Source organism: Scyliorhinus torazame, chromosome 5 (assembly GCF_047496885.1).
Source record: "Scyliorhinus torazame isolate Kashiwa2021f chromosome 5, sScyTor2.1, whole genome shotgun sequence".
Classification (NCBI taxonomy): domain Eukaryota; kingdom Metazoa; phylum Chordata; class Chondrichthyes; order Carcharhiniformes; family Scyliorhinidae; genus Scyliorhinus; species Scyliorhinus torazame.
Window position 1 is genome coordinate 245646404 of NC_092711.1, and position 23049 is coordinate 245669452.

Genomic DNA, 23049 nt, shown 5'->3' on the forward strand with positions numbered 1-23049 from the left:
GCACTTCAGTACATGATGGTGAAGGCTCGAATGTTTTTAGCAGCACTATTTGATAATGTAGTGAGTCCAACTTGTTACAGGACTGACACTTCAGGTCATTTGCTATGTATTACTAATGCTACGTATGCTGAAGGAAGTGCAAAATGGGTTTTGTAGGATTGTCTCTTATTGATTTTCACATTTAAGTATGTTAGACTTATGTCAGGCTTATAACAAATATTCATACTATAGATGTACAATATAGTAATATACAATTGTGGTTGATGCCTTTTAATGGAAAAATTATACTGCAGATTATGACAAAGCCTATCATATAAATAGTAGTGTTGGACTCACCTTCAGACATCTTCCAATAGGAGATCCCAAATGGGTGAATGCTGTAAGGTCGTGAGGCTAAGTTCTTGAAGTGGATTATTACTTTGTCATTGACTTCTGCTCTAATTGTGGGACCAAGAATTCCTAGGAGATACAACAATCTGTGAGCCACTTACTTCTAGTAAAGTAGAACGACAAAATGTATATTTAAATTGTTATATTTTATTAAACCCTACTCAATCACAGAAGGTAGGGTAGAATTTCCATATCTTTTACAGTTCCTTTTCATTCACAGGATAAGGTCCAATATTCCCCTTGCACTTAGGTCAAAAGAGTAAGCAGAAAGGACTTGGGTACTATTCTGTCACACCAACCAGTCCCTTTATCTGAATAAAGCTTTTAATAGGTTGTCTTATGAGCTCGAGTTAAATAAAATATATTCTTGATGTCGTGATGCACTTGCAAGAAAGGTGCTGATACAGATTACAAAGGTTCAGGGTAGCAGACAACCAGAAGAATTAGCAATGAAAGATCAGAAATTGAGTGAGTTACAGAGCAATTATTGGGGATCAATGACTTTGTTTTACAGCTTATTACTCATTGTGCAGTAGAATTTTCCAGTCATTCTTGCAGATGAGTCACCTTTCTTGAACTCTTCTGAAAATAACCAGTAACTACCTAACAGATCACTCATCTCTTGCAGGAAGAGACAGCGCTGTCCTCCCAATCTGAGTCATAAATCCAGAGGAATTCAGGGAATCATTATCCATGTCCAAAACAAAGAGGAAACTTCCCAGACTTCTCATTAGGATAACAACCATCTGTCTTAAATTCATCGGGCACCAATCACGTCAGGAACTCCAGGTTAAGATTCAAGATGAACTTTGGAGGATTCTGCATCATAGTGTAGACCTCCATATTTCTGTGAGCGTTACAATGAAACTGTTAGTTGATCCAGTCACATTCCTGTAAGGCTGCTTGAGTCTGACATTTCATTGTACTGCTGTTTTCAAGTTGAATTACTTGGCATTTTCTCCAAGGGTTGGAAACACAATTAGCTGAGTTAAGGGTAGCAGGATAACAAGTATATTGCAATTGATCTCAACACCCATGGGCTAGGGAGCCTAAAATGTGCTTTGGTCTCTCTCTCCTGATTAATAGCCAGTGAACCTGCTGGAAATGCACATGTCTCAACAGATTTGGGGTCACCGATAATGTCCTTCATGTCTGATTAGAAAAATGACTGTTGTTTTCTAGGTTTAGAAAATGAGCAATTGGGTACGGTATTAGAGGGCCCACCATGCATTTTGAACCATGGGCGGAATTCTCCCGCAATCAGCTGGGTGGGCTGTCCCGGCACCAAAGAGCGGCGTGAACCACTCCGGCGTCGGGCCGCCCGGAAGGTGCGGAATCCTCCGCACTTCTGGGGGCTAGGCCGGCGCTGGAGTGGTTGGCGCTGCACCAACCGGTGCCGAAGGGTGTCCGCCGGCCGGCGCGAGTGGGCGCATGCGCAGGAGCGCCAGCGTGTTCTGGCGGATGCGCGGAACCGTTCCCGTGATTCCTGCGCCTGGGCCAGGGGTTTCTTCTCCGCGGCTTGCGGAGTCCTCGGGGTGGCGTGGGGGATCCCACGGTGGCCTGGCCCGCGATCGGCCTGTGTAAGGCTCCGTGATGGCCAGCACGGAAGGAAAGAGTACCCCCATGACACAGGCCAGCCCCAATCACGGGCTAGGCCACCGTGGGATCCCCCGCGCCACCCCGAGGACTCCGCAAGCTGCCCTCAAAGCCAGGTCCCGCTGGTATGGACCTTGTCTAATCCACGCCAGTGGGACTGGCTTAAAACGTGCGGCTGCTCGGCCCATCGGGGCCCGGAGAATCGCCGGGGGGGCCACTGCCAATGGCCTCTGACCGGCGCGGCGTGATCCCCGCCCAAAAACCAGCGCCGGAAAAACCGGCAGCAGGCATCGGAGTGGCGGGGCGGGATTCACGCCACCCCCCCCAGCGATTCTCCGACCTGACGGGGGGTCGGATAATCCCGCCCATGATCCCTGTAAAAGTCCGCACATTCAGGACAGCCTGGGAGATGAGGATCAAAAATTGAAGGGAAAAGAAAGAGTCTTGAAATCAACTCTAAGCAACTGTTTAGACAGAAATCAAATTCACTGAAAGGAAGGTCATAATATGACCCTTCATGACATCTTCCAGCAGAAACTGTATACATAGCTAAGTTGTTTTGTTTGTTTCTTCTGGCTAGTCTGAGGGGAAATGCTGTCAGTTGATGGATATGCCTGATAATTGACTGTGAGTAGCATGGGACCCAAGCTGTTTTACTTGGCAAAAGCTTCCATAAAGAGTTGAATCACTCAAATTAGAATGTGCGAGAGAAGGGAGAAGGTTACACTCAGGCCATGTGCTTTGACGATTTCCGAGTGCGTATGATGGATCACGGCAGCACAGTGGTTAGCACAGTTGCCTCACAGCTCCAGGGTCCTAGGTTCGATTCCCGGCTTGGGTCACTGTCTGTGCGGAGTCAGCACGTTATCCCCGAGTCTGCGTGGGTTTCCTCCGGGTGCTCTGGTTTCCTCCCACAGTCCAAAGATGTGCAGGTTAGGTGGATTTGTCATGCTAAATTGCCCTTAGTGTCCAAAAAGGTTAGGTGAGGTTACTGGTTTACGAGGATTGGTGGAGGTGTGGGATTGTGTGTGGTGCTCTTTCCAAGGGCTGGTGCAGACTCAATGGCCTCCTTCTGCACTGTACATTCTATGATTTTATGATCAGAGTATTTCACGCTTCCCTTCGTTAGAAGTGATTTTTCACAAACTTACATATGTTCACCCCGAGATATACGACAAACTCTGGAATACAACTGAAAACAAACTCACCGTTGAAGAAACCTCACATTGAATTGAGAACCCAAACAATCAATGAGAGAAAAATCTGGGCAGTGCCATCGGATAAATACATTGGGTTGACGACACACTGCCATGTAGATTTGGAAGTCTGACTTTTGCTGCTCAGTTACTGGTCTCAGTTAAATCACTGAAAGAAGTCCAGGGGAGTCATTTTTCCCTAGGCAAGAGAGGGTAAGAAATACTAGTGGGAAAGCTGTACTCTGCTTCCTGTCCATACCTTCTATTGGATAGTTAAGAGCTGCCTTTGTGCAACCTGAGAGGAGGTTACTCTATTTCAGTTAGTGTGCAGCTTGGAATAATTAGAGGAAAATAAGAATTGGGGTTTACCTCTGATCAAAAAGAGAAAATTGAAAATAAAATTATGTAAGAGCAAAAATAAAGGCTTCCATCAGGTCACCCGTCAGTCTTCTTTCAAGAGAAAACCAACCCAGACGGTCCATTGTTTCCGAATATAACTTAGTCATCCTTGTCAACCTTTTTTGCACCCCGCTCCTGTGCCTCTGTGTTCTTTTTGATGTACTCTACTCTTTTTCTAATATGGTGATCAGGATTATACACAATACATCACGTGTGTTCTAACCAAGGTTTTAATCAAATTCAGCCGAACCTCTCTACTTTTCAATTCTATCCTTTAGAAATAAGCTCCAGTATTTGGTTTACTTTCATTATGATCTTTTTGATCTAGATCACAATTTTGATTTGTGTATTTGTACTCTCTGATTCTTTTGCTATAGTATTTAGATTCTATTTTTAAGCAAGCTATGACCCTCTTATTTCTCTTACCAAAATGAAATGCCTCACCCTTAGCTATGTTGAAATTAATTTGTCAATTATATAACTTCATTGCAGTGTTAATGTAAGCTTACTTGTGACAATAAAGATTATTTATTTATTTTATTTTATTTATTCAGCAAGTTTATTAATATTGTCCTGCAATTTGCGGTAGTCCTCCTCAGTACAGACTATCCTTCCGAATTTGGTGTCACCTGCAAATTTAGAAATTCAGACCAGGATTTTACAGCCCTTCCAACCAGCGGAATCTTCCGGTGGCTCTAGAAGCGGGTTGCCAGGCGGTGGGACAGACGAGCCACACAAAATTCCATAAACATTGGTGGGACTGGAAGATCCCATCAGCGGCCAATGGCAAACCACTGGAAAATCCCGCCCTCAATTTTTGATTCCTGTGGTAGTATGTATTGGGGGTCATGTGGGACTGGAAGCCCTAATGTCATTGGCTGACAGATCCCGGGTCCTGGTTGGCCGTTGACCTCTAGCTCCACCCTGAAGGCGGAGTATAAGAAGCCGGAGTCCTCCCCCGCAGGCCATTCTACTATCGAGCTGCGTGCGCTACAATTCCAAAGTGTAAATCTTTAATACAAATGATGATTAACAGTGATCCCAGCACAGCATTATATTTACACCACTCTGAAAGCTACTCTTTAACTCAACTATCTGCTCTCTGTCTTGCAGCCAGTTAATTATCCATTCTGTTACTTGCCCCAACTCTGCATGCCTTGACCTTATTCATGCAAGATGTAACCTTCTTATTTTTCTGACCTAAGTGAAAAGCCCCACTTTTAGCTGTGCTGAAATTAATTTGCCAATCATATGCCTATTCTGCAAGTTTATTATGTCATATTAAATGATGGGTGGGATTCTCCGGCCGCATTCACCCGACGACCGGAGGATCCTGCCTGAGGGCAATGGATTTTTCTATTCCAAGCTGCTCGCCTGTGGGATTCTTGCAGTGGGCGGGGTGGGAGAAACCAGCCTGATATCTTATCAAAGCTGTTTTGGAAATCTAGATATATTACACCAGCTAGTTTACTCTTCTCTACTTTTTCTGTTACCTCTTCAAATAATTCAATGAGGTTGGTCAAGCAAGACTTTTGAAACCAATGTTAATTGTTCATTATTACATTATTGGTTTCTCGTGCCACCCAATTAGATTGCTTATATTTGCAGTGCCATTATTGTTCTAAAATGGTGTCTGCAGTACACTTCTGGTGTGAGTTGTGTTGGATGCCATTGTGGGTAGGGCACTAGTATGGGTGCAGGAAGCCTGCCCCAGATAATACAGAGTGGGTAGATTGTGATTTCAGACAGTGGTTTGATGACACCACTGCTTCACTATAGTTTGGTCAAAATCCTGGCAACTCTTTCCTTAATAGCACTCTGTACACTATATGGATTGCAGCAGTTCAAGAATTTGGTTCACCACCACCTTCTCAAGGGCAATTAGGGATGGGCAATAAATGTTGGCCTAGCCAGCGATGCCCACATCCCATGAATGAATAAATACATTTTTAAAAATTGGGGCTCAACACTCCAGCTAATAATGCTCTCTCTCAACCTTGCACATTTGAACATGCAGTCAGGAAGGAACTCCACCCACCACCTCACAGCAGTACGATTTAAAAGGATTATCAATTACTTTCAAATTTAGTTACTGCCAGATTTGTACTGGCTCTTGCTGAGTTTGAGTAGTAAGTATTCTTCTCATTTCCTTATGCACTTTATGAAGTGTTTTGTACTTTTATTTTGGAAAATTGCTGAAGTCAATAGGGAGTGGTATGCCACATGCTGAGGGACTAGATGACACAGCTATCCTAGACAATTGAATGAAGCATTATCGGAACCTTTTCAGTCAGGAGTCAACAGTATGGCATAAAATCATCAAAACAATCCCTCAACAGTTTGAGAGATTAAATTTGGGTATACTGCCATCACTTGCTGAGATACAAAAGGCTCTCCAACAGATGAAGATAAAAAAGCATGCGGTCCAGACAACATTCCTGCAGAAATCTCATTCAAACTTTCAGACCTTTTAACAAAAATCGGAGAAGAAGAGGTTCTATAGACTTCTGCAATGTCACCATTGTTTCACTTTTCAAGAATTGTAATAAATAAATTTGTGGGAAAGACGGAGGCCCCCGTCTGTCTATTGTGGGGAAAATTCTCACATGAATCCTCCTACCCATTAACAAAGACATACTTCCAGAGACCCAGTGTGGTTTCTGGCGGTCCAGTGTGTTGTACCTTCAATAACGACACGAGAGTGTGGAATGGTAAATGAAGGCTTTTATAAGAAGAGAACTAGCCAGCTACAGAGACGTGTGCTTATTGAGTGCCGCCTACAGGACGTCACCTTATATACGGCTCCCTGGTGGGCGGAGCCAGAGGCGGAGTCCCCAGGGTTCCAAACCCAGTCTTAAAGGGGCATCACCTACATGGTGTTAAGGCGACAGTAATCACTCATCACACAGTGGAAGCACAAACAGATCTTTGTCACTCAAAAAGTCCAAGAAAAGTGTCTGGAACAAAGTAAGGAACTCTACATGGCCTTTACTGATCTGTCAAAGGCCTTTGATTTCATCAATAAGATTTCATTCTTAGGAATGTCCCCCAGAGACTTGGGTGTCCAGCAGAATTTGTTACTACCTTGCAATTCCTGCACAATGGTATGAGAGAAACCATCCTTTGCAATCGATCGGAGACCAAACCCTTTTGTATAAAGATAGACTCCAGAAAGGCTGTGTGATTGTGCCAAATCACTTCCCTACCTGCTCAGCCAGCTCATGGAACTCATTCATGATCAACGTCCACAGGGTTGAGTTTTGACTCAACAGGAAGTTTTCAACCTCAACAGGCTGAGAGTCAAGACGAAAGTAAACTCCAACATATCCACAACTTACAATTTGCTGATAACTGCAGTGATTCAAGTGACATTCAGACCACCCTCAATTTCTTCAAAACGGTTGGTCTTTCACTCAATCAGCACTGCTGGCCTGGACATTGCATCCACAAGCCAAATAATTGACTTCCAAAGTAGATTATTTTCCCACAACTTAAGGCTGGCAATCAGTCTCAAGGAGGACAGAGGAAGTCTTTTAAGGTCTCACTGAAATGGAGGAAAAGGTGACATTTGTACTTGGGAGGAACTGGCCATAAACCATTCCATGCAAAGGCGACTCATCTAACAAGCTACAACACAGTCCGAAATTGACGCCATAAACTCAGCTGTGGAGAAGAGACAAAAGTGGAAGGAAAGAGAGTAGAATCCTGCCTTGAGAATCCCCCGCACTTCTTCCGGGCAACTCTTCACCTCTCTGCACAATGATCTGTGGCTCTAGGATTGGTCTGCTGAGTCATCTGAGGACACGGAGATCATGAAACCTGGCAGGTGGCCGTCCTTGTTTTGAGGGACTGCAGATGATGATGGGCACCGACGAATAAAAGGAACAGTAGATACAAAGTTGGCTGAGTGGCAGAAAACAAAGTTGTGGTAAGCTATTGTTTTTCCCAGGGGAGTCTTATAGTTAAGGTGTGGAGTGGTATTCCCCAAGGCTCAGTACGAGAATTGCGACTTTTCTTTGTATGTAGTAATGCCCTAGATTTGGGCGTACAGGACACAATTTCCAAATTTGCAAATGACACAAAATCTGGAAGTATTATGAACAGTGATGAGGATAGTAATAGGCTTCAAGAGGACATGGAGAGGTGAGTGGAATGGGTGAACATAATGTAATGCAGAGATATGTGAAGTAATACATTTTGGTAGGAAGAATGAAGAGAGGCAATATAAATTAAAGCATACAATTTTAAACGGGTGCAGGAACAGACACCTTGGAGTACATGTACATACATCATTGAAAAGGATAGTGGTTGGGAAATTGGTTAAAAAGGCATTTGAGATCCTGGACTTTAGAAGTAGATGCATAGAGTACAAAAACAAAAAGTTATAATGAACTTTAATAAAACATTGATTTGGCCTCAACTAGAGTATTGTGTCCGACTTTGGACACCATATTTTAGGAAGGATGTGTGTGTTTTAGGGAAGGTGCAAAAAAGATTCACAAGAATGATTCCATGGATGAGTGACTTCAGTTACAAGGTTAGATTCAAGAAGCTGCCGTTGTTCTCCTTAAAGAAGTTTGAGAGGCGGTTTGATAGAGGTGATCAAACCCGTGAGGGATCTAGGCTGAGTAGATAGAGAGAAAACTTTCCCTTTTGCTTTTGGAGGGCTGGAGAGCTGGAGAACTCAGATTTAAGGTGATTGGCAAAGGAACCAAATACAACCTGGAAACATTTTTATGCAGTTAATGGCTAGGATCTGGATGGCACTGCTTGAGAGGGTGATAGAGGCAGAGTATGGTGTTCAAAAGAATATTAGATAAGCACCTGAAAGATTTTAAAAATGCAGTGTTCTGGGGTAAGGATAGGGGACTGGGACTAGCTGCTTGGTGGACTGTTTGATCTATCGTTCCAATCATGCTTGAATGCTTCTCCATTACCCGGCTTTGATGCTAACCACAATGTTTATAACCAGTCTTGCTATGATTGACAGCTTCTCACCAGCAGCTAAGTGCTTTATGCAAAGTCAACACGGTCGGGTGGAGGGGAGGTGGTGGTGGAGGTGACAGGTTTGCATTGTGGAGGGGAGGTTGCAAATGTGCCTGCAGTTCATTCAATTTTTTGTTACTCGTCACGGGCGCGATTCTCCATCTCGCCAGCCCTGTCCTCCGTCACAGCGAGTCCCCGCCGGCAGCGGAACCTCCGTTCAGGCAACCGACCAATGGGTGCATTGCCGGCGAAGCGGAGGATCCCGCCGATGGAGAATTCCACAGCATGTGTTTGTATAAAGGCTTTTATATGAGCCACACAGCATAACCTGTCCTTCAGCTCTAACATTTTATTTCACACATTTCTTGGGCGGGATTCTCCGACCCCCCGCCGGGTCGGAGAATCGCCGGGGGGTCGGCATGAATCCCGCCCCCGCCGGCCGCTGAATTCTCCGACCCCCCAAAAATCTCCCCGACGTGAATCACGCCGCCCGCCTCGGAGAATAGCGAGGACCGGCGCGACGCAATAGGCCCCGGGGCCGCCCGAATTCTCTGGCCCGCGATGGGCCGAGCGGCCGCCCGTTTTAGGCCCATCCCGTCGGCGTAAATTAAGGTAGGTACTTACCAGCAGGTCCTGGCTCCGTGGTGGACTCTGCGGTCCTCGGGGTGGGGGGGTGAGGGGGGGATCAGGTCCCTGGGGCTGCCCCGAATGGTGGCCTGGCCCGCGATCGGGGCCCACCGATCCGCGGGCGGGCCTGTGCTGTGGGGGCACTCTATTCCTCCGCGCCGGCCGATGTAGCAATCTGCGATGGCCGGCGCGAAGATGAACCCCCCCCCGTGCATGCGCTGGGATGATGCCAGCACACACTGGCGCTCCCGAGCATGCGCCAACTCGTGCCGGCTGGCGGAGGCCCTTTGGCGCTGGTTGGCGTGGCGCCAAGCCCCTTCTGCGCCGGCTGTCGTGGCGCAAACCACTCTGGCGCCAGCCTAGCCCCTGAAGGTGCGGAGGATTCTGCACCTTTGGGGCGGCCCGACGCCGGAGTGGTTCATGCCACTCCTTTGCGCCATTGTTGCCCGCCCCGCCGGTTCGCGGAGAATCCCGCCCCTTATTTCTCACATGTGGTTTAATCACTTATATTTTTCAATTTCCCTTTTCCTGTAATGCATATGGCACAATATCTGATTGTTACTCTACTCTCTTCCCTTTCATTTGTTCTTGGACTATTATTTATACTACCTTTTCCCCCTGAATCTTCCACCCCGACCCTCCATTTACTCATTAAAAGTCCTTGTGACTGCTCTATTTATCCTCCGTTAGGACCTTGGTCCCAATTGGTTGGGGGCTGATTTCCTTCTTTTCTCAAAATCAGAGCCACTTTGATTACCCACAGCACACCTTTAGCCACATGTTCACCTCTCATGTTGCTGAGGTAATAATCCAAAGATTATCACCCTTGAGGATCTGTTCTTTAATTTAACTCCTTGTTCACAGTACTCTCCAAACCTCTTGCCCATTCATCCCTGTTTTCTGGGTTCCAACATGTGTTACAATGACTGGATCCTTCCCCCTCACTCTCCAGTGTTCTTTCTGTTGAGCTAGTTCAAGGTGTCTCTCACATCGGCACCTCGCTGGCAACATACATATGCGACTTTCAATCCTGATTGTAAATGATCCAGTGTCCCAATTATTAAATCCCTTACAACTAACACATTTTGCTTCCACTCCTCCTCCTCCCTGCTCTGGACAACCTCCTGCTCCAAGGTGCCATGGCCCACATTCTGGCTGTTTTTTTGGTTGATCCTTAACCTCATGAGTAACAAGTACTTTCTCTCTTCTGATCTTCGTTGTTCATTTTACCTAGGTTTCATTTACGTTGCACATTATAAGTTACGTCACCCAGTTCCGAACCTGCACCTCTCTACCAGATGTGACCGAGGTGTGGACCAAGCTGGCCGGATTCTGCTCCCCTCCCTTAGATGTTGGAGCCTCTCCAATTTCCACTCCCGCTCAATGGTTTGAATTTTCTGACCACATTCCTGTCGGCTTCAGCAGGCCCGATGCCATTTCACGCTCAAACGAGTGTTGATTGGCATTAAATCAGATTTAATCACCTGCTAATGGTCGCATTCCAAGCATTGTTTGGCATCTTTGAATTTGTCTATATATGTGTTTCTGGAACAGACCTCTTCATTCACCTGAGGAAGGAGCAGCGCTCCGAAAGCTAGTGACATCGAAACAAACCTGTTGGACTTTAACCTGGTGTTGTAAGACTTCTTACTGTGCTCACCCCAGTCCAATGCCGGCATCTCCACATCATCCTAAAAGAGGACAGCTGGCTTGTGCTGCATGGTGCCATTGCCGATCCCGTGAGGTGTCATCGTAATGTGTTACAGGACAGGTTGTTGCACTCCTAGGGCATCCTGCTATGCACCTTAGTATATTCAGCTCTGATGGCAGTAGTTTGAGCTTGTGCGACAGCGAGTTGAGCTTCGATGAGAACAATCTGATCTTCCATGCAGTCACTGAAAATCGTGTTTTGTGCGGGGCTGTGCGTAATCATTTAAGTGATTAGGCAGCTCAAGGTCTGAGAAGTCCCCCCCCCCCCCCCCCCCCCCCCCCCCACACACACACACACACACAAAAGGTTTTTTACTTGACTCCTTTACGTTCCTAGTGTCAATGTCAAACTGACTGGTCTATACTTCCCGGGATATGTTTTATTTCCCTTCTTAAATATAGGTATAAGGGTAGCTGTACACCAGTGTTCTTGAACCACACCTTTTCCAACAAACCCTGCAGCATTGCATCTTCCATCTATTCCCTAGATTATTTTAAAATACATGATGCAATCTATCTGGACCAGAAAGTAGATAAAAATGAGTCTGGGATTTCCACAGCTAAGCAATCGGTATGAAGTGTTCCACTCCAGTTCCAGTTGAACAGCAATTCCTCATCGTTAGCAAAGGAAGAGTGTTACAGCTAAATTCAACAGACCCGTGAATAGCTAGAAGTTAGCAGAGTAGCGAAACAGGAACACTGACAGAGTCAATTTAGTAATGTCACGTTGATGCTCACAACAGATGAATTCTTACCCATCCACTCGGGCTTTGGTTCTGGTGTGAGGAATGATGAGTCTTTGAATTCCACAAAAACCGCCTTCCTGTACTGTGGAAATGTCCTGGAAGAATATCGCGACCTGTAAAGAAATTTATTTAGTTTATCATTTTGTTGGGTTTTCTGAATTCTTCATCCACTCTGATTAGCTAGGAACCCAGGATTAGCTATGACCCCAGGAACGCTGTTCTAAACTGTAAGGCTTCAAGGATATTGGCTCCATACAGACTTTCCCCCTCCTGTTCTGTATCTCATCAGGGTGGCATGACTGAGATCAGAGCTCGAGGTAGTGCCGCAGCACTATGGAACTGCCCTTTACATGAATAATATTTAGATAAATACGGTTGCAAAACCCTAAGCAAATTCTTATATGCCAGAAGGAGGATTTCAGAGTTGGGGAATTAAACACTTCAGTTTTTGCACTGCTGCCAGGCTTTTCCTTGGGCAAGTAAAACAGGAATTAGCAGATTAGTTTCACAATCCATCGGATGGCAAATCTGTGTGCAGATTGGCACTACTCCCAAGGGAAAAATGTGGAAATACAAAAACAACCATTTAAATCAGTAGGTCCAGGGAGTATTGTAACAGGTATTTCGTTTTGATATCAGCTGAGAACAAACTTAAATTCTCACCTCAGATTTCCAGCTCCCAGCGCTGATAGAAGATTGCTGTTCCTGTAGTCCCAGTTAAACTCCACTGCTGCAATGTAATGCTTCCTCACTCTCAGTGAAGAATCTTTGATAAGGAGAAGGACCAAAAACACACAGAAAGCCAGGGCTCTCATTCTGTGTTTGGCAGTTAATGCTTGGAAAATGGTCCCGTCTATGCCATGGTTTCCTAGCTGGTCGCTAAGTATGACTGTCACAGTACAATCAATTAGGGATGGATTACGGAAAATAATACTGATTTTTTGAAGAAAGGAAAACATCCCCAGGAAAGCAATCTAATGGCAGGAACTCTTAAGGAACATTGGGTCAGCATTTTGGCATCAGCTCAAAATATATTACAATTTGCAACTAACAAGAAGTATCCAGAAATTGACTGAAGTCACCAGGAAGTGGCAAATGCACTACTGCTTACACAACATAAAACTTTGACTGAACTCATATTGTGATGCAAACGGGAGAATGAATGCATTTCTAGTTTACAATCAGGATGCAACTTGTCATCAGTAACAAATTACAAAATCGCAAGCAAAGAGGAATTTTTCTATTTTATGAGTTTCCAGTCTATTATAACTGTTCAACTGTAATTCTAGGAAGGCCAAATTGCCGAAAGTAATGGAGAACTTTGTGCTGCCTCCTAACTTGAGTGATTCCTGTGTACAGCCAGTGCTAATCATGCTGTTCATTGGTTAGACAAATCAGAGGGGGACCAATATCATGAGTGGCTGGTCCAAAGTTAGCTTAAAGTTAGCCCAGGTACATTGTGGCGAAACAGGGGCTAGAATTTGTGTTTGAAGAGAATCTAACTTGGGAAAGTGAGAAATATCAGAATAGTGGAAGGGAGCAACTCCAAGGTTTTTGGAGGCTGCACTGGAGGTCCTGGTGGAGGAGGTGGAAAGGAAGAGAGATGTCCTGAATCTGCAGGAGGTCATGAGGCCATCCAGGCACATGGTTAAAAGGCAGTTGGAGCTGCGGAAGTTAATGCCAGGGGTGGAGCCCTAAGGAGCTGGAGAAAGAGCCTCAAGATGTTCGATGACCCCACATGAGTAGTCAAGGTCAGTGAATGCATTTTCAAATGCCATATCCCACCAACTGCACTGCCCACTCAGATCACCATACCTCCACCAGTCACCTACCAATAATCTCCATCAGTCAGGACTTGTACCTAACATTCATATGCTTCCCCTCACCACCACACACTTAATGCTATTGAAAGTGTCCTTTCCACATCTTAAACTTGCACACACTGACAGTAATTAACCATGACAGCCACATTACCAAATCACATTGTGCCATATTCAAGGACACACTTCCTCTTTTTTGCAGGACAAGGTAGCACATAACTAGAGGCAGGAGGTAAGCAAGGGAAGACAGGTATTCCTGTGTGTCCTAACACCCATGTAGAAGAGGAATGGTCATTGCTGAGGTTGTGGCCAGTAGCAGGGCTTAAACCATTTAATACGATGGTATCCACTTACTTGTTCCTCCTTTTCACATCCTATTTCCCTCTTCTCTCTTGTCTCATACACTCTTCTGCAAATGGTGTAAGCATATATTCTTCATTTCCACATCACAACCTTACCCTGGTGCCTTCTATCCAGTTGCAAGTCTGGTCAGGCAATGGAGGAACACCAAGAAGAGAGTGATGATGTAGCTGCACCATCACTTTATTTGACACACACACAGTCACCAATTGAGATATCTTAGAGAAGAGTATAAAGGTGGTATCTGCAAATGGGCTACAGCCGTGGCATGGGACAAGGATACTGACGGTACCAGCTCACCAAAGGGCAAGGTCCCACAGATATTCCATTGCAGAGGACTCAGATGAGCGACTCTGATGGAACAGCTAATGAAAGATGGCTTATGGATTTATACAACGAAAGCCTGCCAGAAAGCCTGCAGTCAAATGTAAAGAAGCATGGAGAAGTCCAACACTACCTTGATACAGGGCTTAGCGCACAATTTGGACCAGATATTTTCCAGCATGCAAGTGGTGGCTAACTCTGTTCGCAGACTTGGTGAGGCATCCAGGTTGCAACGTCTGATGGTCAATGTTGCAACTTTCATTCTAACTCATCACCGAAGCTCTGCTGCTCCATCTATTTGATGAACACAAACTCACAAGATTTCTGTAATCGTTCAATCAATAGGAGCATAGGATCAGGAGTAGGCCATTCAGCCCCACCAGCCTGTCCTGCCATTCAATAAGATCATGGATGATCTGTGGCCTAACTCCATATACCGGTCTTTGGCTCATATCCCTTAATATCTTTGCTTAAGAAAAATCTATCTCAGGTTTGATGCATGATCAGTAACTCCCGAAGCGAGACTGTAGGACAATTGAAGGCTTTATTGAACTAGATGTTTCCCCCAGCAGCGCAGGTACAGAATGCAGCAGCTAGGGAAACACAGATGCCAGCAGGCAGGCTCCACCAATGATCTTACAGTATCAGGTACCTCCAACACCAATGATCTTACAGTATCAGGTACCTCCAACCTAGATACCGTAATACCCCTAATACAGACTACCACAGGGTTTTAAATTAACAACTGTTCTAGCTTCAACTGCTGTTTGTGGGAGAGTTCCAAACCTCCACCATCTGTTGAATGAAGAAGTGTTTCATAACATCTCTCCTGAACGGTTTAGCCCTACGTTTAGACTGTGCCCCTAGTTTTTGAATCTCTAACCAGTGGAAATAGTTTATCTTTATGTACCCTGTCTTTCCCTGTTAAAATCTTGAATACTTCAATCAGATCACCCTTTAACCTTCTAAATTCTAGCGAAAACAGGCCTAATCTATGCAATCACTTCTTGTAACTTAATCCCTGTAGTCCAAGTATAATTTTGTTTCCATTTTTAAAATAAATTTAGAGTACCAATCTACATTTTCCATTAAGGGGCAATTTAGCGTGACCAATCCACCGATCCTGCACATCTTTGGGTTGTGGGGGTGAAACCTACGCAAACACGGGGAGAATGTGCAAACTCCACACAGGCAGTGACCCAGAGCCAGGATCGAACCTGGGACCTCTTGTGCTGTGAGTCAGCAGTGCTAACCACTGTGCCACCGTGCTGCTCAATCCAGGTATAATTTTTGTAAACCTATATTACACTCCCCCTCAAGGCCAAAATATCTTTCCTAAGGTTCTGCTCACAGTACTCCAAGTGGGGTCTAATAAGGGTTTTGTATAGTTGCAGCATAACGTCTGAGTCTTTGGGCAGGATTCTCTGGCGTGAATCCCGCCCCCACCGGCTGCCTAATTCTCCGGTGCCTGGGATTTGGCGGGGGGGGGGGAATCACGCCGGCCGGGGGCCGGTGGCAGTGGAACCCCCCCCGGCGATTCTCCGGCCCGCGATGGGCTGAGTGGCCGCCCGTTTTCAGATGGTCCCGCCAGCGTATGTTACAACAGGTACTTACCAGCGTGACCTGGTTGCGTGAGCGGGCTCCTGGCTCCTTGGGGGGTGCGGGGGGATCTGGCCCCGGGCGGTGCCCCCATGGTGGCCTGGCCCGCAATCGGAGCCCACCGATCCGCGGGCGGGCCTCTGCCGTGGGGGCACTCTATTCCTCTCTGCGCGTGCTGGTGTACTGGTCCGCCATGGCCGGTGCGGAGATGAACCCCCCCTGCGCATGCGCTGGGTTGATGCCAGCACACGCTGGTACTCCCGCGCATGTGCCAACTCGCGCCGGCCAGAAGAGACCCTTCGGTGCCGGTTGGTGTGGCGCCAAGCCCCTTCCCCGCCGGCCGGCGCGGCGCAAACCACTCCGATGCCGGCCTAGGCCCTGAAGGTGCGGCCCGACGCCGGAGTGGTTCACGCCACTCCTTCGCGCACAATGGTGGCCTGGTCCGCGATCAGCAAATTTGGACATATGACTTTCTATGTCATCATCCAAGTCATTAATGAATAATGTGAATAATTGAGGCCCCAACACACATCCCTGTGGTACACCACTCATCACCTCTTGCCAATTTGATTAAGCACCCATTATCCCCACTCTCTGTTGCCTGCCACTCAACCAATTTCCTAACCATGTCAATAATTGTCCCTCAACTCTGTGGACTTCCACCTTAGTTAACAATCTCTTTTGTGGGACTTTATAAAATGCCACCTGGAAGTCCATAGAAATAATATCTATAGACATTCCCATGTCCGCTACCTTAGTCACCTCTTCAAAAAATTCTATAAGATTAGTCAGGCATGACCTTTCCTTCACAAATCCATGCTGGTTCTTCCTGATCGACCAAAAGTTTTCAAGGTGTTCAGTTACCCCATCTTTGATTCTAGACTCCACCAATTTCCCGACCACAGATGTTAGGTTAACCAATCTATTATTCCCTGGTTTATCCTTCTTAAAAATTGGAGTGACATGTACAATTTTCCAATCCCGAGGGACTATTCCTGAATCTAGGGAACTCTGAAAGATTATAGTTAGGGCATCTAAAACATGCTCCCCTCCTTCCTCGAACACCCTCAGATGGAAACTGTCAGATCCTGGGGATTTGTCCCTCTTTGGTTCCATTAATTTTCTAGTTACTGATGCTGTACTTAAATTAATTGTATTAAGATCCTGTCTTCTATCGACTATTAATTTTTTCGGGACGTCAGGCAAGTTATCCTCCTTTTCACCTGTAAATATTGAGGCAAAGTAATTGTTCAACATGTCTGCCATTTACCCAATGTCAGTGACAATGGGCGGGATTCTCCGCAAACGGCGCAATGTCCGCTACCCGGCGCCAAAAACGGCGCGGATCAGTCCTGCGTCGGGCCGCCCCAAAGGTACGGAATTCTCCGCACCTTTAGGGGCCAAGCCCTCACCTTGAGGGGCTAGGCCCGCTCCGGAGTGATTTCCGCCCTGCCGGCTGGCGGGAAAGGCCTTTGGCGCCACACCAGCCGGCGCCGAAAGGACTTCGCCGGGCGACGCATGCGTGGGAGCGTCAGCAGTCGCTCACGTCATCCCCGCGCATGTGGCGTGGAGGGGGTCTCTTCCGCCTCCGCCATAGTGGAGACCATGGCGAAGGCGGAAGAAAAGAGTGCCCCCACGGCAGAGGCCCGCCCGCCGATCGGTGGGCCCCGATCGCGGGCCAGGCCACCGTGGCGGCACCCCCTGGGGCCAGATCGCCCCGCGCCCCCCCCCCCCAGGACCCCAGAGCCCGCCCGCGCCGTCTGCTCCCGCCGGTACGGTAGGTTGTTCAATCCACGGTGGCTGGCGTGGGTTGACAGCGGCGGCACTTCGGTCCATTGCGGGCCGGAGAATCGCCGGGGGTGGGCCCGCCGACCGGCGCGATTCCTGCTGACCGGCGCGGCGCGATTCCCGCCCCCGCCGAATCTCCGGTGGCGCAGAATTCGGGACACGGCGGGGGCGGGATTCACACTGGCCCCCAGCAATTCTCCGACCCGGTGGGGGGGGGGTCGGAGAATCGCCCCCAATATCTCCATTCTCAGCTTACAGTGGGCCTATTGCTCTTGACCACCTGTTTTCTCTTTATATAACTATAACATTTCTTCTGATTGATTTTGTTGACCCATGCAATCTTATTTAACAAGCCCAAAACTATTACCTGATCTTACAGCACAAATTATCTATTTCCCAAATAAGCGATATTTATTTTCCCAAATAAGATCAGTGAGTCAAATCCGAGTCACGCTGGCCAGGCGCTAACGGGGTTGACTACCATTACTGCGGTCTCTGGGCTCCAGCTCACTGTCTCCGGGGCTTCAAGCTCAGGGTTCTTCTTTCTTCTTCCTGCAATGGTTATTCCAGTGTTGTCGCTGCCAGTGTTCTGTTCGTCAGTATATCTCTACCTTATTTCTCAAGCAGATGTGTGACTCGGTACCTGCATTCCTTCATGTCACAAGCCACCAAGTATTATAATTTCAGCAGCCACAATCTCATTGTTCCAGTTAATCAGGTTATCCTCTGGTATTTGCTGTACAGACAACATCTTGTTACTTCAGTTATTAGGTTATCTTCTGATGCAGTTGCAATCACCTGCGGTGACATATTGCCTGTTGAGCCTGTAGCTTGTTATGCCCATATTTGGCTAGAGCCACTCAACTCCTCAGAGTTGGCCACTTTTTACCAGCATGTAATTTGCTCTGGCTATACAGCACAAGCAGTAGCTAGAACTGTTGCTTCACAGCGGCAGGGTCCCAGGTTCGATTCCTGGCTTGGGCCACTGTCTGCGCGGAGTCTGCATGTTCTCCCTATGTCTGCATGGGTTTCCTCCGGGTGTTCTGGTTTCCTCCCACAAATCCCGAAAGACGTACTGTTCGGTAATTTGGACAATCTGCATTCTTCCTCTGTGTACCCGAACAGGTGCCTGAATGTGGCAACTAGGGGCTTTTCACAGTAACTTCTTTACAGTGTTGATGTAAGCCTACTTGTGACAATAAAGATTATTATATATTATATATTCAATAAAGACATCATGATTACTGCCAGAATACTAGGCATTGACTTGCATGGCTCATTGCCTATGATCACACATCAGCTGGATGTTGAAGAGTAGAATCCCTTTCAGTTCTGACATTGGGCAGAGCAGACATAAGACATCCAAAATCAATGTTCATGCATCTATGGCATCTTGCACCAAGGGGAAGCCTGCAAACCCTGAATGTGCATGCTCGCTCCTCCTTGTCTCTGGTAAGAGAGAATGAAATGAAGTGTCGATAGCCACTGTTATGCAACACAGAATTCCAAACTGTTGCAAATATCAGCAGCTCCAGTCTGGAAGGAGCCAGGCACATATCAATTCATCACTGCAGTCCCCTTCAAAACCACTGGCGATGCAGTCCTTGCCCTGCTCTGAGATTCGGGTCCTGGCTAAAGCAGGTGGCACATTGCAGAGAGGATTTCCTCACTGAATTGCAGGCTTCTCTCAGATTGTTCCTCATTGAGATTCAAATAGGTGAATTACTCCCTGAATGCCCTGGGCGAATATGATCTCCTTCTACCTCTCCTCCCTCTTCCAGCAGCCTGTCATGCTGTCATGCTCGGTGCGATTTCTGTTCATTCTCACATTTGCTGTATTCCAAAGGGAATGCCTATTAATGCAGCCATGTATGAAAGCAGCTGGTTTGTATAAAAGCCTTGAAGTCAGCAGGAGGTACTGCAGCACCTGCCATACCACGCCTTGTGGACATTTAGAACTTTAAACAGCTGTGGAAAGCAGCAAAAACTTATAGGATTGTAGCAATGGCCAGAAGAAGTTGACCATAAACTAACCTGTAAGTAACTAATGATCCTTTTGATTTGCACTGGTGGATGAGGGGGATGATGCTGCTGAACATGTTTTTAGCTGTGTGAGATTAACAGCAGGCATTAGCTGGCACATTCAGCTCCGAAATAGCACCATTGGTGGTAAATCAGCATTGCATGTTGATCGACATCATGATCTACTTCCTCTGCATACTTACCATGACACTTATTGTGCCCAAAATGCTTTCACAAATATGGTGCTCAGTGTGATTTGCACCCTTAAGTGTGGGTGTGCGCCATGGACAAATTCTTATGTTTTAAGGGCAATTGTAATGACCAAAAAAGTCAGTAATGAGCTCAATGATGGCCTTGACTTTCTGGTCAGTCGTAAAAGAAGTGCACTGATTATGCTTTTTTCATTCTTTCATGGGATACAGGCCTCACTGGCATGACTAACATTTATTACCCATCCCCAATTTCCCTTGAGAAGGTAGTGGTGAGCCACTTTCTTGAACCGCTGCAGTTCATGCTGTGTACGTACACCTACAGTGCTGTTATGGAGCTCCAGGAGTTTTACCCAGTGGCAATGAAGAAACAACAATATATTTCCAAGTCAGGATGATAAGTGGCTTGGAGGGGATCCTCCAGTTGGTGCTGTTCCAATGTACCTGCTTCCTTTGTCCTTCTAGGTAATAGTGGTCGTGGGTTTGGAAGGTGCTGCCTAAGGAGGCTTGATGAGTTACCGCAGTGCATCTTTATTGTTGCCACTCTATGTTGCTGTTGGAGAGGGTGAATGTTTAAGGTGATGGGTGGAGTGCCAAACAAGGGGGCTACTTTGTTCTGGATGGCTTCTTGAGTGTTGTTGGAGCTGCACTCATCCAGGCAAGTGGAGAGAATTCCATTACACTTCTGATCTGTGCCTTGTAGATGGTGAACAGGCTTTGCAGAATCAGGAGGTTAGTTAGTCAGCTCAGAATTCCGAGTTTCTGACCTGTCTTGTAGTCACAGTATTTATATGGTTGATCCAGTTCAGTTTTTGGTCAATGGTAACCCCGTGGATGGTGATAGTGGGGGATTCAGTGATGGTAATGCCACTGAATGTCAAGGGGTGATGGTTAGATTCACTCTTGTTGGAGATGGTAATTGCCTGGCACTTGTGTGGTGCAAATGCTGCTTGCCACTTCTCACTCCAAGCTTGAATGCTTTCCCGGTCTTGCTGCATACAGGTGTGAACTGCTTCAGTATCTGAGGAGTCGTGAATGTGCTGAACATTGTGCAATCACCAGCAATCACCAGCGAACATCCCCATTTCTGACCTTCTGATGGAAGGAATGTTATTGATAAAGCAGTTGAAGATGATCAGGTCTTGGATACTTCTCTGAGGATGTCCTGCAGTGATGTCCCCAGGACTGAGATGATTGGCCTCCAACAACCATAATCATCTTCCTTTGAGCGAGATATGACTCCAACCAGTGGAGAGGTTTCTCTGTTTCCCATTGACTTCAGTTTTGCTAGGATTCCTTGAAGCCACACTTGGTCAAATGTTGCCTGATGTCAAGGAAAGTCACTATCAGCTCACCTGTTGAGTTCAGCTGTTTTGCTCCAGACCTTGGAGTTACTCCAGACCTTACTCCAAATCTTGAAGTTAGTTCAATCTGATTTATTAGAGCAGTTCTCCATGAGTTCGACTCTCTGCTAACCTAAGTGTGGTTACCTGTCTGACTGAACCAGACTAGCTCTTAGCTGGAGGTGTGATACTGTAAATACACCCTGACTCACTCTGTAGATGTTCATGAGTGGAAAGAGGCGGAGTGTGAGAGCCTCGTGCCTTTTATAGATAGATACCACCCCTGAGTGTCCTGCCTGCTCATTGTTCATGTCCAGTTCTCTGTGTTCATTAGCTGCCTGTCTGTGCCTGTCTGTATATCATTATCTGCATGTCTGCATATCATGACAGAAAGAACAGGGGCGAGATTCTCCGACCCCCCGCCGGGTCGGAGAATCGCCGGGGGCTGGCGTGAATCCCGCCCCCGCCGGTTGCCGAATTCTCCGGCACCGGATATTCGGCGGGGGCGGGAATCGCGCCGCGCCGGTTGGCGGGCCCCCCCCCCCCCCCCCCCCCGCGATTCTCCGGCCCGGATGGGCCGAAGTCCCGCCGCTAAAATGCCTGTTCCGCCGGCGTAGATTAAACCACCTACCTTACCGGCGGGACAAGGCAGCGCGGGCGGGCTCCGGGGTCCTGGGGGGCGATCTGGCCCCGGGGGGTGCCCCCACGGTGGCTTGGCCCGCGATCGGGGCCCACCGATCCACGGGCGGGCCTGTGCCGTGGGGGCACTCTTTCACTTCCGCCTTCGCCACGGTCTCCACCATGGCGGAGGCGGACGAGACTCCCTCCATTGCGCATGCGCGGGAATGCCGTCAGCGGCCGCAAACGCTCCCACGCATGCGCCCCCCGGAGATGACATTTCCGCGCCAACTGGCGGGGCACCAAAGGCCTTATCCGCCAGCTGGCGGGGTGGAAATTTGTCCGGCGCGGGCCTAGCTCCTTAAGGTTGGGGCTCGGCCCCCCAAGATGCGGAGCATTCCGCACCTTTGGGGCGGCGCGATGCCCGACTGATTTGCGCCATTTTGGGGGCCAGTCGGCGGACATCACGCCGATACCGGAGAATTTCGCCCCAGAAGTCGGCCATTCGGCCCATCGAGTCTGCTTCATTATTCAACGAGGTCATGACTGATCTGTTAATCGTCAACTCTACTTTCCCACCTCGACCCAAAATTAGATTGCCTCTTGTTGGAGATGGCCATTGCCTGCCATTTGTCATCCATCAGCCCAAGTGTGAACATGGTCCAGATGTTTGAAAAGTTCTCTTCAAACCTCCAGCATCAAGTGAATAGTAAAACTTGATAAACCCTTCAGAATCGCTCAAAATCTTCAGCAATGATTTGTTCACTTCCAATCATCTGGTAGCTGTGAGGAGAAGGCGTTAGGTCTATCAACCAACGTACCATGCAGCCTTTTTAATGTGTACTAGCAAGAAAGGTAGTTGAGTGTCAGTTAGCCCCTTAATTATCCTCCAGGTGGCAGTTCCGAACGTAAGCTTTAATTCCTTTGTCATGTTGGGGATCATGTACTAAACATCGGATAAACTGGTATATCAGCTAAACCCCCACCTTTACCACCTTATAACCTGAAGAAGTCTTTGAAAATCCAGGGGTGAAATTCTCCCCCAACGGCGGGATGCCCGCCGACTGGCGCCAAAGCCGGCGCCAATCAGACGGGCATCGCGCCGGTAAAAAGGTGCGGAAGTCTCCGCATCTTTGGCGGCCTAGCCTCAACATTGAGGGGCTAGGCCGACGCCGGAGGGATTTCCGCCCCGCCAGCTGGCGGAAATGGCGTTTGTTGCCCCGCCAGCTGGCGCGGAAATGCGGCGCATGCGCGGGAGTGTCAGCGGCCGCTGTCAGTTTCCCAGCGCATGCGCGGGAGCGTCAGCGGCCACTGTC

General features: G+C 47.5%; 1 protein-coding gene across 1 annotated transcript in view; it reads right to left on the reverse strand.

The window, feature by feature from the left end:
• f8 (coagulation factor VIII, procoagulant component) overlaps nucleotides 1–12499 on the reverse strand; it is a 128476-nt gene extending 115977 nt beyond the window's left edge. Inside the window, exons 1-3 of the mRNA XM_072505270.1 lie at nucleotides 12314–12499; nucleotides 11660–11763; nucleotides 337–459 (exon numbers count right to left, since the gene is read on the reverse strand). Coding sequence (XP_072361371.1) covers nucleotides 337–459; nucleotides 11660–11763; nucleotides 12314–12465 — 379 coding nt within the window. The 5' untranslated portion in view covers nucleotides 12466–12499. The remainder of the gene's footprint in view (nucleotides 1–336; nucleotides 460–11659; nucleotides 11764–12313) is intronic.
• Nucleotides 12500–23049: the final 10550 nt, after the last annotated feature.